Source organism: Ylistrum balloti, unplaced genomic scaffold (assembly GCF_031769215.1).
Source record: "Ylistrum balloti isolate Yb309-2 unplaced genomic scaffold, AGI_CSIRO_Ybal_v1 Utg370706, whole genome shotgun sequence".
In the NCBI taxonomy this organism is placed as follows: Eukaryota; Metazoa; Mollusca; class Bivalvia; order Pectinida; family Pectinidae; genus Ylistrum; species Ylistrum balloti.
In genome coordinates, this window is record NW_026782423.1 from 256,357 (window position 1) to 273,880 (window position 17,524).

The 17,524-nt window shown below is 35.6% G+C and overlaps 1 protein-coding gene across 1 annotated transcript in view; it reads right to left on the reverse strand.

Annotated features, from left to right (window-relative positions):
* Positions 1 to 6,527: 6,527 nt before the first annotated feature.
* The window catches only part of LOC132557646 (nucleolar protein 10-like), a 34,329-nt gene continuing 23,332 nt past the window's right edge, over positions 6,528 to 17,524 (reverse strand). The window contains exons 17-19 of the mRNA XM_060222166.1: positions 13,129 to 13,361; positions 8,241 to 8,340; positions 6,528 to 7,245 (exon numbers count right to left, since the gene is read on the reverse strand). Coding sequence (XP_060078149.1) covers positions 7,108 to 7,245; positions 8,241 to 8,340; positions 13,129 to 13,361 — 471 coding nt within the window. The 3' untranslated portion in view covers positions 6,528 to 7,107. The remainder of the gene's footprint in view (positions 7,246 to 8,240; positions 8,341 to 13,128; positions 13,362 to 17,524) is intronic.

The following is a 17,524-nucleotide window of genomic DNA, read 5'->3' on the forward strand; positions in this document are numbered from 1 at the left end:
TTTCTGGTTGACAACATCTTTCTTGCATTTGACAGTAAAATCTCCCAATAGACTATTGACATACCTATAGGAACTAACTGTCCCTCTGTTGGCTGACTTGTTTTTTGTTTTCATACGAGGCTGCATTTATTGAATGGCTTACCAAATTAGTCGTTTCATTTCACTTTCAGATATACTGATGACGTCTTGACTTAAATAACAAGAAATTAATTGACCAGGTCTATCGTATGTATCTGCCAGAATTGGAAATCAAAGATACTATAGACACTTCTACATCAGCTGCTTATCTTGATTGATCTTTTCCAACAGCATATTCTGCTTTCCATAAAGTTGTATGATAAGCGTGATAATTTTTTAATTTCCCTACTGTGATTTTTCCATTTCTGCATATCAATATCTTTGCATCTGCTATTTTATTTAATAACAATTTTGAATATAAGGTTAAGAGGGAAAAGAAGGACCAATCGGGAAATTTTTTAGCATTAGATATTGTTATGGAGGGGTCAGATATTACACTTATTACACTGTATGGTCCAAACACTGACTCGCCACTTTTTTATGATACTTTAATTAATACATTAGATGAATTTGGGAATGACAAATATATTGTTTGTGGTGATTTTAATTTAGTTCTTAATCCGGATCTTGATTATGATAGTAGTTATAAAAATATTAATGATTCAAAGGCCAGAGAAAAGGTTTTAGAAATCATTGAAAATGATTCTCTAGTAGATATTTATAGGGAAGTAAATCCAGACAGTAAAAGATACACATGGAGGAAAAAAAATCCTCTGAAGCAATCAAGGTTAGATTTTTTTCTTATCTCTGAAAACTTATTATCTAGCGTAAATAAGTCTTGCATTGAGCCGAGTTATAGATCAGACCACTCTTTTCCATTTCTTAATCTAAAATTTAATGAATTTAAACGTGGTAGAGGATTTTGGAAATTCAATTCTTCTTTATTGTATGATGAAGATTATTTAAAACTAATAAAACAGACCATCTTGGAAATAAAAACACAATATTGTCTTCCTATTTATAATCATAATAATATGGAGAATATCCCAGATACAGACTTACAGTTCATGATTGATGACCAGCTTTTTCAAGAAACTTTATTGATGGAAATCAGGAGCAAAACAATTTCATATTCATCTCACAGAAAAAAACAACAAAATATGGCTGCAAAAAGTATAAGAAATGAAATACAAAACATTGAAGATCAAGACCATGTAGATACAGAGAAATTAGAGCATTTGAACAAGGAATTAGAAAAAATAAGATTAGATAGGATTAAAGGTAGCATTGTTAGATCTAGAGCGAGATGGCAAGAGGAAGGAGAAAAACCAACAAAATATTTTTTCAATCTAGAAAACAGAAATTTTACCTCCAAAATTATACCCAAGTTAGAAACAGAGGATAAGGGCACATTAACTGGACAAGATGAAATTCTTGAGGAAGTACGGTCATTTTACAAAAAATTATATGATGATAATAGAAGTGTAGAAGACGTCAATTTAAATGATCTCTTAAATAGTTGTAATGTTTTGAAATTAGACAACGCTGTTTCAGAAAGTTTAGAAGGGCAAATAACTTTGGAGGAAGCAACAATTATTTTGAAGTGTATGAAAAATAATAAAAGCCCAGGTACGGATGGTTTTACTGTCAAGTTTTTTTAAATGTTTTTGGAAATATCTTGGGGGGTTCATTTTAAGGTCTATTAATTTGGGTTATGAAAAAGGGAGGTTATCGGTTACACAAAGGCAGGGGGTTATAGTATGTATTCCAAAGGGAGATATGTCTAGACAATTTCTTAAGAATTGGCGACCAATTACATTGTTGAATATAGTATATAAGATTGCATCAGGAACCATAGCTAGAAGAATTAAGAAAATTTTAGACAAATTAATTAGTGAGGATCAGTCAGGTTTTATCTCAGGTCGTTATATTGGGGAGAACACAAGATTAATATATGACATTATGCAACATGTAGAGGAAAAAAATATTCCCGGAATGCTGTTAATGATAGATTTTGAGAAAGCATTTGATTCCGTTTCATGGAAATTTATTGACAAGGTTTTCAAATTTTTAAATTTTGGTCCAGATATTCGTAAATGGATAAAAGTTTTTCATACTAATGTCAGTGCTTTTGTTAATCAAGGTGGTAATGTATCTTCATCCATCAATATAAGAAGGGGCTGTCGACAAGGTGATCCAATCGCGCCATATATCTTTATTCTCTGTGTTGAAATTTTGGCCATTAAACTAAAACATAACAAAAACATTAAGGGTATAAACATCAGTAATATTCCAATTCTTATCTCACAATATGCAGACGACACCTCTCTTATATTAGATGGCTCTGAGATATCATTAAAAGAATCTATTTTAGAATTGAATGCTTTCGCAAAATTCTCTGGTTTGAATCTAAATATTGACAAAACACAAGTGATCTGGATAGGAAGTAAAAAATATAGTGAAGATACTTTGTTACCTGACTTGAAATTACAGTGGGGAAAGGTCAAATTCACGCTTCTTGGAATTGAATTCAGTGTCAATCTTCATGAAATTCCAAAATTAAACTATGATAAAAAATTAATTAAATTGAAATCTATCATTAAGATGTGGAATAGGAGATCACTGACTCCAATTGGGAAAATTCATCTTATTAAATCTTTAATGATATCACAGTTAAACCATTTATTTATGTCTTTGCCAAACCCAGACAACCAGTTCTTGAATAAGCTCAACTCCATCCTTTTTAGCTTTTTATGGAACAGTAAAACTGACAAGGTAAAGAGAGATATTTTTACCCAGAATTTTGATAACGGTGGACTTAGAATGGTAGATATAAAGTTGTTTATAGATAGTCTGAAATTAGGCTGGATTAGAAGATTACACCAGAAATCTGCTAAATGGCAAGCAATTCTTCAAACATATATTGACCTACATATGCTATCTTCCTGTGGAAGTGATTACATTCAGAAATGTTGTAATATCTGTAGAAATAATTTCTGGAGTGATGTTTTCAAGGCCCTGTTGAGGTTCAGTGAAAGGGTGGGGGTAGAATATGTTAAGAAAAATATTTGGAAAACTCCTTTATGGTATAATAAAGATTTGTTGATAGGGAAGACAAGTATATTCTACAAGACATGGTATGATAAGGGAGTGATGATAGTTAATGATTTATTCAAAGATTTTTCTACTGGCACTTTCTACACTTTTCAAGATTTTAAGCAAATTTATAATGTAAATTCAAATTTCCTTGAATACCATGGTGTAGTCTCTGTGGTTAAGTAATATTTAGCTAGATCTGACTTTGTAAGAACATGTACCTCTCAAGTTTTTCCAACCATTCCAAATAGTATTGAGTGTTTTGTAAAAAAAGGAAATGGGTTAAAAGATATATATAATCTTTTAGTAAAAAACGACACAATTTCTATTGGGAGGAAAAGATGGGAAGAAATATTAGAATTTGATGTTCTAAATTTTTTTGGAGGGATATTTATAAAAATTGTTTTCGTGCAACAAAAAATACAAAACTTCAATGGTTTCAGTACAGAGTGGTTCAACACATCTTAACAACAAATTTATATATGTTTAAAATTCGACTACTGAATAACCCACACTGTACATTCTGTAACTTAGAAAAGGAGACAATTATTCATATTATGTGGGAATGTCCAGAAGTTCAAAAATTTTTAGAAAGTGTAGAAGTTTTGCTGGAGGCTCTTTTTATTCCATTTTCCTTCAATAAAATAAGTTTTCTGTTTGGTTTCATTGCTAATAAAAATCAGTTAATCAGTAGCAAACTTGACAATGAAATCTTAATTATCATTAAATATTACATATATAAGGCAAGATGTCAACACAAAGCCTTAAGTGTATATAGTCTTATTTATTCAGTCAGGGAATTTTATACCTTTCAGAAATATATTGCCAATAGTAAAGGTGAACAGGCACAGTTAAGTTTTAATGAGGAATGGAGAAAATGGAGAAAATTATTGGAATTGGCCAATTCTTAACTTTAAATACATTTACTGTCATGTAGTATGTTTTACCGTATTTTAGTATTCTCTGTCTTTACAGTATAGCAGGCCCCTTGCTTACCCTTATAGGTATTTTTTCTTTATACTCGAGTCCCTATTGTTTCGCTGATTATTGCAATTTTTACTAACCCAGATCACCTCTCTCTCCGCCCCTCTCTCTCTCTCTCTCTTTCTCTCTCTCTTTCTCTCCTCTTTATCTTTATGTGTAGTATTGATGTATGTGTAGGAGTGGGTGTGTAAGGGTAGTGTTGTGATGTTAGTAAGGGTGTTGATGAAAATGCCAGGCGATGATGTATGGATGGATTTCAAGTTATAATGACAAATTGTGTTGATAGTTAGGTTGATGATGAGGTGCATATGTGATAATGAATGCTGAGGATGAATCTATTGACATGAAGGTGGTGACAAAGGCATATTGAATATGACAATGATGAAGAATGTATTGACATGATTACTTGATTGAGATCATGATGACTGATGATTATGATGAGGAGGTAGTGTTTATAATGAGGAGGATAATGATGATGAGGTAATGTTTATAATGAAGAAGATAATGATGACGGTAATGTTTATGATGATGATGACGATGATGATAATGATGATGATGATGATGATGATGATGATGATGGTGTTTCTTTTTCTTCTTCTTCTGATGATGATTACGATGATGGTGTTTGTGATGATGATGATGATGATGATGATGATGATTACGGTGATGGTGTTTGTGATGATGATGATGATGATGATTACGGTGATGGTGTTTGTGATGATGATGATAATGATGATGATGATGATGATGATGATTATGGTGATGATTATGATGATGATGATGATGATGATGATGATGATGATGACGATGATGATGATGATGATGATGATGATGATGATGATGATGCAACTTAATCGAGATAATGGTGATGTGTGAGTGAGCATATTGTATGTTGTATGTTTGATGATGTTTTGTTGATGTAATTGTTATGTACATTAAAAACTCTTGAAAAATAAAAAAATAAAAAAAAAATCTCTGCATCTGCAACCTATGGTATTTACATGTCACAGTTGATTCTATCAGACGTACTAACGACCTTCAAACACATCTACCAATATATCACACAACACAACCACCAGACTTACTAACAAGCATCAAACACATCTACCATTATATCACACAACACAACCACCAGACTTACTAACAAGCATCAAACACATCTACCAATATATCACACAACACAACCAACAGACTTACTAACAAGCATCAAACACATCTACCATTATTTCAAACAACACAACCACCAGACTTACTGATGAGCGTCAAACATATCTACCAATATATCACACAACATAAACACCAGACTTACTGATGAGCGTCAAACATATCTACCAATATATCACACAACACAACCACCAGACTTACTAACAAGCATCAAACACATCTACCATTATTTCAAACAACACAACCACCAGACTTACTGATGAGCGTCAAACATATCTACCAATATATCACACAACACAACCACCAGACTTACTAACAAGCATCAAACACATCTACCATTATATCACACAACACAACCATCAGACTTACTGATGAGCATCAAACATATCTACCAATATATCACACAACATAAACATCAGACTTACTGATGAGCGTCAAACATATCTACCATTATATCACACAACACAACCACCAGACTTACTGATGAGCGTCAAACACATCTACCAATATATCACACAACACAACCACCAGACTTACTAACAAGCATCAAACACATCTACCAATATATCACACAACACAACCAACAGACTTACTAACAAGCATCAAACACATCTACCATTATTTCAAACAACACAACCACCAGACTTACTGATGAGCATCAAACATATCTACCAATATATCACACAACACAACCACCAGACTTACTAACAAGCATCAAACACATCTACCATTATTTCAAACAACACAACCACCAGACTTACTGATGAGCGTCAAACATATCTACCAATATATCACACAACACAACCACCAGACTTACTAACAAGCATCAAACACATCTACCATTATATCACACAACACAACCATCAGACTTACTGATGAGCGTCAAACATATCTACCATTATATCACACAACACAACCACCAGACTTACTGATGAGCGTCAAACATATCTACCATTATCACACAACACAACCATCAGACTTACTGATGAGCGTCAAACATATCTACTATTATATCACACAACAAAAACAACAGACTTACTAACGAGCGTCAAACACATCTACCATTATATCACACAACAAAACCACCAGAATAACTAATGAGTCATATCATGGGGCTTGTGACCTTACTTTGTTATGACAAACATAGGTCTTGTGACCTTACTTTGTTATGACAAACATGGGTCTTGTGAGTTATCAACTGTTTTTTGTATGATACTCAATTATCCAAACAGAAGCTTATTTAACACAGAAGATACATTATCAGAAATGCTTTGAATAAAGTGACATATAGGGCTGTAACTTAAAAAAAAACCCTAAAAGCTCTGTTAATAGTATAATAGCAGGATTTTAACAAGAACAGGACTATATCTTAGTGATTTGATTAATACATAGTTACTAAAGAATTCAGAATTACTGAGATGATAATGGCGACCTGCATTGGGCACTTGAATAATAATCCACCTACTTCCATATTGCTATAAACAATAATAGTTTTAATTTGATTTTTCTGATATTCATGATAATTGGAGTATCAAATATTGATATCTATAATAACCTTAACCTACAGTACATTGTCATAGTTGTTGGTTTGCCTCCAAAGTTTATTTATTATATAACGTATCTAATGCCATGATAATATTGTGGCATAAATCTCATCCACTCAATATGTATCCATAGTTTCATTCTGGAGTTATTTTGTTGCCACAAACTTTTCTGGCCTTAGATAGTCATGAGTCTGTCTATGTCCTGTATCTAACTTCATTTTTCCACTGTAGATGTATGCGAATATAACACTGTTTTCATCAAAAAAATAAATTGACTGCACACTGTGTCATCACATTTCTTTCATGTCACTTTTTTGCCCATCCAGTACTTTGGTTTTTCCTTAAACCCTTTGCTTATCTCCCCTGCTGTTCGTCGTAACTTCTTTCTTTCCTCATAGTGTTCTTTGTTAGCTTTCTGTCGTCGACTCTCCCGTTCATTCTGTAATGAAAAAAAATGCTGTTCTGACATCTACAATATTGGAAACCTCTTCATGCTGAAGCTATAGAAATAACCTGGCATCTCAAATATTCCCTTCAAAAGTGACAACTATCAATTCGCGGAAATAGTACGCACTCGGGTATATGCGCAAGTACATTTTTGGGGTCAGATTTAAAGAAAAAAAATTTATGCAATGAAAAAATCGATTACCTGTTACCATGGTGCAACAGTTGAACATTTTTGCTTTTTGCATTATTGCTAGCAGCTGTTGCAGTAATGTTTGGAGCTTAAAATGGACATCACAGTAAAAACATTAATCTTGTTACTGATTGTACAAGTTATAGATATTTCCTTAAACGTTTCTGCTTTACCGATAGCCACAGTCAATTTTCATGTTGACCTTTTCTTTGGTTGGGGAAACCCTTTCCAATTTAGCATTGATAATGTTACATAATAATCTAGAAAACGAAGCACTTTATTTTGTTAACATGAAAACATGATGGCAGGCAGTGACATTAGTGACACAATAAGTAAAATCACATTTTTCAGCACCGAATTCTTGTTATCAGTGTGGCAAATGTTATTTGATAATTCAATTCAGAATTCTGAAATAAGTGACATTACTTGCCAACATAGTTGTGACTGATTCAGGCGGGAAGCCATTTTTGTTTACAGGCAACGGTGTCTTGTGTGCACATGCTATCATATATGATGCAAAATTGTTTATATAACCAGGCTGTTGATCAACAGAAAAGGATTTTCCTTTTTATAATTATCACTTAATTTCTTTTTGTGCATATTTCGGCAAACACTAACTGTCAATTTTCATAAGGTGAAACACTTTATATATATATATATGCAACTATAAAAAAAATTGGTAAAAAAATTTTGTTTTACCATGATGTTGAATTTGTCAATATTTTGCCAAAATATACAAGAAAAATTGAAAATTCAAGTACAATTTCTGATTAGCCACCCTTGTTTTTTTATCTTACCTTTTTCCATCTAAAGGTCATTTCTTTATTGCCTCTGGTTCCTGACTCCTTGATGATAGACTTGTCATGTGAACTTTCTAATCTCTCTGCAAGGCTTTTCCTGTAACATAAACAAACTGTATGCACACTGCCTCTTCAAGAACAAGTATTATCAAAGAAAATATTTCCATTTTTTAAAATACTAAATTGTCAAGTAGTTGCAGGAAAATGCTAAAGGACATGTGACACTGACAGCTAAGTAATGAATATCACCTCTCATGGAACACAAGTAATAAAAGAAATACTTTCTACTTTTTTTCAAATACATGCATTTGAATATAAATGAGAAGCTGGGATATATGCATTGCCTTTTCCTGAATATGTATTATCAAAGAAAAACAAAAAAAAAAGTGGTGAAATAACTCTTTCAGCACACTGGGTACATGAAAGGAAGACAATGTACTTATTCATCTGAATAAATTTCCATGTATAAAAGCCAATTAGAAAATATGTCTGTGATGTTTTTTATGACATTACTGTTACATTCAGCAGACAAAAGGCCAATGACATTACTGTTACATTCAGCAGACATAGGGCCAATGACATTACTGTTACATTCAGCAGACATAGGGGCCAATGACATTACTGTTATATTCAGCAGACATAGGGCCAAGTACTTTACTGTTACCTTCAGCAGACATAGGGCCATAGGGCCAAGGACTTCACTGTTACCTTCAGCAGACATAGGGCCAATGACATTACTGTTACATTCAGCAGACATAGGGCCAAGGACTTTACTGTTACATTCAGCAGACATAGGGCCAATGACATTACTGTTACATTCAGCAGACATAGGGCCAATGACATTACTGTTACATTCAGCAGACATAGGGCCAAGGACTTTACTGTTACATTCAGCAGACATAGGGCCATAGGGCCAAGGACTTCACTGTTACCTTCAGCAGACATAGGGCCAATGACATTACTGTTACATTCAGCAGACATAGGGCCAAGGACTTTACTGTTACATTCAGCAGACATAGGGCCAATGACATTACTGTTACATTCAGCAGACATAGGGCCAATGACATTACTGTTACATTCAGCAGACATAGGGCCAAGGACTTTACTGTTACATTCAGCAGACATAGGGCCAATGACATTACTGTTACATTCAGCAGACATAGGGCCAAGGACTTTACTGTTACATTCAGCAGACATAGGGCCAATGACATTACTGTTACATTCAGCAGACATAGGGCCAAGGACTTTACTGTTACCTTCAGCAGACAAAAGGCCAATGACTTTACTGTTACCTTCAGCAGACATAGGGCCAAGGACTTTACTGTTATCTTCAGCAGACAAAGGGCCAATGACTTTACTGTTACCTTCAGCAGACATAGGGCCAATGACTTTACTGTTACCTTCAGCAGACAAAGGGCCAATGACTTTACTGTTACCTTCAGCAGACAAAGGGCCAATGACTTTACTGTTACCTTCAGCAGACAAAGGGCCAATGACTTTACTGTTACCTTCAGCAGACATAGGGCCAATGACTTTACTGTTACATTCAGCAGACATAGGGCCAATGACATTACTGTTACATTCAGCAGACATAGGGCCAAGGACTTTACTGTTACATTCAGCAGACAGAGGGCCAATGACATTACTGTTACATTCAGCAGACACAGGGCCAATGACATTACTGTTACATTCAGCAGACAGAGGGCCAATGACATTACTGTTACATTCAGCAGACACAGGGCCAATGACATTACTGTTACATTCAGCAGACATAGGGCCAAGGACTTTACTGTTACCTTCAGCAGACAAAAGGCCAATGACTTTACTGTTACCTTCAGCAGACATAGGGCCAAGGACTTTACTGTTACATTCAGCAGACATAGGGCCAATGACTTTACTGTTACATTCAGCAGACAAAGGGCCAATGACTTTACTGTTACCTTCAGCAGACATAGGGCCAATGACTTTACTGTTACCTTCAGCAGACAAATGGCCAATGACATTACTGTTACATTCAGCAGACACAGGGCCAATGACATTACTGTTACATTCAGCAGACATAGGGCCAAGGACTTTACTGTTACCTTCAGCAGACATAGGGCCAATGACTTTACTGTTACATTCAGCAGACATAGGGCCAATGACATTACTGTTACATTCAGCAGACATAGGGCCAAGGACTTTACTGTTACATTCAGCAGACATAGGGCCAATGACATTACTGTTACATTCAGCAGACATAGGGCCAAGGACTTTACTGTTACATTCAGCAGACATAGGGCCAAGGACTTTACTGTTACCTTCAGCAGACAAAAGGCCAATGACTTTACTGTTACCTTCAGCAGACATAGGGCCAAGGACTTTACTGTTATCTTCAGCAGACAAAGGGCCAATGACTTTACTGTTACCTTCAGCAGACATAGGGCCAAGGACTTTACTGTTACCTTCAGCAGACAAAGGGCCAATGACTTTACTGTTACCTTCAGCAGACAAAGGGCCAATGACTTTACTGTTACCTTCAGCAGACAAAGGGCCAATGACTTTACTGTTACCTTCAGCAGACATAGGGCCAATGACTTTACTGTTACATTCAGCAGACATAGGGCCAATGACATTACTGTTACATTCAGCAGACATAGGGCCAAGGACTTTACTGTTACATTCAGCAGACAGAGGGCCAATGACATTACTGTTACATTCAGCAGACACAGGGCCAATGACATTACTGTTACATTCAGCAGACAGAGGGCCAATGACATTACTGTTACATTCAGCAGACACAGGGCCAATGACATTACTGTTACATTCAGCAGACATAGGGCCAAGGACTTTACTGTTACCTTCAGCAGACAAAAGGCCAATGACTTTACTGTTACCTTCAGCAGACATAGGGCCAAGGACTTTACTGTTACATTCAGCAGACATAGGGCCAATGACTTTACTGTTACATTCAGCAGACAAAGGGCCAATGACTTTACTGTTACCTTCAGCAGACATAGGGCCAAGGACTTTACTGTTACCTTCAGCAGACAAAGGGCCAATGACATTACTGTTGCATTCAGCAGACACAGGGCCAATGACATTACTGTTACATTCAGCAGACATAGGGCCAAGGACTTTACTGTTACCTTCAGCAGACATAGGGCCAATGACTTTACTGTTACCTTCAGCAGACATAGGGCCAATGACTTTACTGTTACATTCAGCAGACAAAGGGCCAATGACATTACTGTTACATTCAGCAGACACAGGGCCAATGACATTACTGTTACCTTCAGCAGACATAGGGCCAAGGACTTTACTGTTACATTCAGCAGACATAGGGCCAAGGACGTTACTGTTACATTCAGCAGACATAGAGCCAATGACATTACTGTTACATTCAGCAGACATAGGGCCAAGGACTTTACTGTTACATTCAGCAGACATAGGGCCAATGACTTTACTGTTACATTCAGCAGACATAGGGCCAATGACATTACTGTTACATTCAGCAGACATAGGGCCAAGGACTTTACTGTTACCTTCAGCAGACAAAGGGCCAATGACATTACTGTTACATTCAGCAGACATAGGGCCAAGGACTTTACTGTTACCTTCAGCAGACAAAAGGCCAATGACTTTACTGTTACATTCAGCAGACATAGGGCCAATGACTTTACTGTTACCTTCAGCAGACAAAGGGCCAATGACTTTACTGTTACCTTCAGCAGACAAAGGGCCAACGACTTTACTGTTACCTTCAGCAGACAAAGGGCCAATGACTTTACTGTTACCTTCAGCAGACAAAGGGCCAATGACTTTACTGTTACCTTCAGCAGACAAAGGACCCATGATTTTACTGTAGCAGAGAAAGGGCTCATGACTTTACTGTTACCTTCAGCAGACAAAGGACACATGACATTACTGTCATCTTCAGCAGACAAAGGGCCATAGAATTGTATGCACTGAGGCATACAATGTATGAGAATGTAATGAATTAGACGGAACATACATGCTGTTAAAATCCTTCATACAATCAGGAAGAAAAAGTTTACAAGATGGTGATGAATTGATAATGAAAATAGGTCCATTTGGCACAGAAGTTTTCTATATGTATAGTTGGTAAGCATGTACAGACCCACGACACACTTGATAGTTGTCCATGTTTGATACTGCACATGGTCAGTCATAAATAGTGGTATATGACTAAGAATTATTGGGTGTGTGCTAATGGTTCAAAATATTGGAATGGTCACATAACTGGGTTGTATTATCATATCTAAAGGCCATGTCCCAGATATTGTGAGACGTGTGTAATAACACTATTGTGATGGCATAAATAATCATGTCTTGATGACATCACATAATTGTCTTGATGTGTAAAAACATACTGTCCACATCTAAATAAGTCTGTTTTAAAGAGAAATCAATTTTCGAGTTCTTCTTAATTATAAAAAAATGTGAAATATGAAAAACCAAATCTTACAGCTATGCAAATATATTTTTTTAAACTTGTTGAATAATCTGATTGGCGAGCCATAAGGCTCAAGTTTTTGAATTTGTTCAATAAATTTCATACTACATTGGCACTCGTTCTTCATCCTTTATCTTCAATGTCATAAGTAAAAAATCATTTAAATCAGAAACATTTTCCTTCAAAACTTTTCATAAGATGAGTACAAAGATTGGTTCAATTTTCCAGAGTTATCTACATGATATAAAGTGACATTATAGGATGACTTCAAATTATTTGCAAATTGAGTAATGAGAATATATAAGTTTATTATGTCACTTAAACATAAAGTTGTCCCTCATATATAATTACAGTGTCTATTACTTAGACTTATATCAAGATAGATGCAAAGATCTGAAAAGTATGATGAGAGCTGCACTTATATCTTACCTGAGTTCTTTTCTCTTCTGCTTGGTTTGTTCCTTGTTAGCATCTTGTCCTTCTTTGAGTTGGTAGAACTTTGGCTGACTGTTGCCACCCTTTTTCTCCAGCCTATCCTGGAGATCCTGCTCATACTGTAAACGCTTTGCCTGGTGGTAGTCCCGTTTGTGATCATCTGTCCAAACATGTTCATCATCAGAGCTACTGTCATCATCACTGGCACGACCCTCAACCTCTTCTTCCTCCTGTGTGATTAAAACAGTTTTGAATCTGTAGACTCTATGGCAATGAATCTGAGATAAGAAAATGTCTGTAAGACATAGATGATCTTGCTGCTAAGACCTTGACCTTGCTGCTAAGACCTTGACCTTGAACCCCTCAAACACATCAATGTTCAAAGTATACTCGTACTTGATCTTTGCATAAAGTTTAACCAAATTCCATAAAACAGAATCAGTTGATTTTCCATATTGGGCAAGGGTGAAGTTAGCCTTGACTTAGGGTCCCTGGAACACAACGATGTTTAAAGTATACTCATAATTAACCATCATATAAAATATGACCAAAATCTGAATAAGGTTGCAATGTGCTTACGTTGAATCAGAACAGGACGCGACATGACGTTATCTGATACCATGGATATGGGCACTGCTATAGCCATAATTCCTAATCATTAAATATACTTGGATGATAGCAATCCTAACATAGAATCCTTACTAAACATCTGCAGATGTTTGGTGTAAACTGACTGATTTCTAAGGAAGGTATTCTGTAAGATGAATTAACCATTCATAACTTATCACATGTAACTCTTCTGAGATACATCTGCCGACCTATTCAACTGACCAAAGAAATTATTGTGCAGAAACCAATACACAATGAGTAGGCCTAATAGTAATATCCTACACATTTATTTGATCCAAGCGCTGTAAAATTTACTAAAACATTATGGATGTTATTTCATTCTGTATCAATTTCCTCCTGCACTTAATTCTCATTAACCAACTTTCCTGTTGACCTCTAAAACAGACTATCATGTAACTCTCCACACATACATTATATCATATATCAATATTATATAGTCCAGATTCAACAGGATGTTTCACTTTGATCAAGGCAGTACTAAGTACTTTTTTCTGTGTTCGTTGTAATTTCTGATGACACATCAACTTTCATCACTTCAAATCAATACCACACAGGAACTGACTAATATAATCTGGATGGGAGCTTTCCTAAATATCATACAGTATTTTTCAAATATTTGAACTTTAGTATTTCTAAAATCTATCTTCTATGTACTTACTTACAATTTCATAAATCTTCAGACAACTATGTAAAACCTCTTGTATCATGATGAGAATATGGCTTTTATTTTATCCAATTACATGAAACCCCTTCAACAGAAGTTTTGATCAAATGCACCATTAATTTGAGAATGATGATGGCCTGTTTGCAAAGTCAACATTCCTAACAGTTTAAATACTATATATTGTTTATGTACACATCTCTAGAAATGGTGACTATATATTGTATATGAACTTCACAATCACTTAGGACCAACTGTGGTATATATATTGTAAATGTACACATCTCTTACACAGGACTGAATATCACTTAGGACCAACAGTGGACTATATATTGTTTATGTACACATCTCCTACACAGGACTGAATATCACTTAGGACCAACTGTGGACTATATATTGTATATATACACATCTCCTACACAGGTGTGAATATCACTTAGGACCAACTGTGGACTATATATTGTATATAAACACATCTCCTACACAGAATTGAATATCACTTAGGACCAACTGTGGACTATATATTATGTACACATCTCTTACACAGGACTGAATATATATGTGGACTATATATTGTATATGTACACATCTCTACACAGGACCAAGTACACTTAGAACCAACTGTGGACTATATATTGTATATACACATCTGCTACACAGGGTATCACTTAGGACCAACTGTGGACTATATATTGTTTATGTACACATCTGCTACACAGGACTGAATATCACTTAGGACCAACTGTGGACTATATATTGTATATGTACACATCTGCTACACAGGACTGAATATTACTTAGGACCAACAGTGGACTATATATTGTATATGTACACATCTCTTACACAGGACTGAATATCACTTAGGACCAACTGTGGACTATATATTGTATATGTACACATCTGCTACACAGGACCAAGTATCACTTAGAACCAACTGTGGACTATATATTGTATATGTACACATCTCCTACACAGGACCAAGTATCACTTAGGACCAACTGTGGACTATATATTGTTTATGTACACATCTCCTACAAAGGACCAAGAATCACTTAGGACCAACTGTGGACTATATGTTATGTACACATCTCTTACACAGGACTGAATATCACTTAGGACCAACTGTGGACTATATATTGTATATGTACACATCTCCTACACAGGACCAAGTATCACTTAGGACAAACTGTGGACTATATATTGTTTATGTACACATCTGCTACACAGGACTGAATATCACTTAGGACCAACTGTGGACTATATATTGTATATGTACACATCTCCTACACAGGACTGAATATCACTTAGGACCAACAGTGGACTATATATTGTATATGTACACATCTCCTACACAGGACTGAATATCACTTAGGACCAACTGTGGACTATATATTGTATATGTACACATCTGCTACACAGGACCAAGTATCACTTAGAACCAACTGTGGACTATATATTGTATATGTACACATCTCCTACACAGGACCAAGTATCACTTAGGACCAACTGTGTTATATATATTGTATATGTACACATCTCCTACACAGGATTGAATATCACTTAGGACCAACTGTGGTATATATATTGTATATATACACATCTCCTACACAGGTGTGAATATCACTTAGGACCAACTGTGGACTATATATTGTATATGTACACATCTCCTACACAGGACCAAGTATCACTTAGGACCAACAGTGGAATATATATTGTATATGTACACATCTCTTACACAAGACTGAATATCACTTAGGACCAACTGTGGTATATATATTGTATATGTACACATCTCTTATACAGGACTGAATATCACTTAGGACCAACTGTGGTATATATATTGTATATGTACACATCTCTTATACAGGACTGAATATCACTTAGGACCAACTGTGATATATATATTGTATATGTAACAAGAGATCCCAGAGGGATCTTGGCACCAAACATTGATTATGATATGCTCTTTGAAAGTTGGATCCTTTCCCTTCTTTTCTCTGCTCATCTTTGCTTTTGCTCTAAATGATAAGACATTTGAACGTTCCTTAACCTGCCAAATCCAATATGGCCATCTGGAAGCCATTTTGTTTCCTGTGATCAGTCCCAAAATCAAATGAGCACAAGGAGAGACCAAAAAGAACATATGTATGAAATTACAGAGATATCCATTTAGTACTACGTAAGAAATAGCAATAACGATCTTTACTAGGCAAAATCCAAGATGACTGCCTGTCTGCTATTTTTCTGATTAGTCCCAAACTCAAACTGGCACAAGTAGGGACAAAAGGAAACTGCACATGAAATTCAAGAAAGATCCATCCAGTGCTTCTCAAAAAATAGCGACAACAAATTTAAAAAGTTAAAATCCAAGATGGCCACCTTAAAAATTTAAGAAAGATCCATCCAGTTCTTCTCAAGAGATAGTGATAACAAAAATTATTTCTGAATTACATTCAATCTATAAAGACTGTAAATACAGGAAAGAAAATCTACTGCCAATATTACCAGCCGTAGTGTTGTTTTCTAAAATAATAAACCTTTAAACATTCCCTAAGATCATGCCTCCAAAATGCCTTTGATAAACAAGAGGCCCATGGGCCGTAACGGTCATCTGACAAAAAGCATGCCAAACTCTAACAACAGTGAGTCTGCCGCTAAAACAGTGGGCTTTATTCATTTGAATAAACTTGGTAGCCCTTCCTCCCAGCATCCTACAGGCCCAATATCAGCACTCTGAGCCGTTTGGTTACTGAGAAGAAGTCGTTTACAGATTTTAACATATTTGAACCCTGTGATCTTGAAAGTGGGTCAAAGTCATTCACTTGGACACATTTGGTAACACTTCCTCAAAGCATCCTACAGGCCCAATATCAGCACTCTAATCATTTTGGTTATTGAGAAGTCATTTGCATATTTTAACATATCTAACCCCTGTGACCTTGAAAGTGGGTCAAGGTCATTCATTTGAACAAATTTAGTAGCATGTCATCCCAGCATCCTACAGGTCCATTATCAGCACTCTTGGACTTTTGCTTATTGAGAAGAAGTCTTTTGTATATTTTAATACATTTGACCCCTGTGACCTTGAAAGTGGGTCAA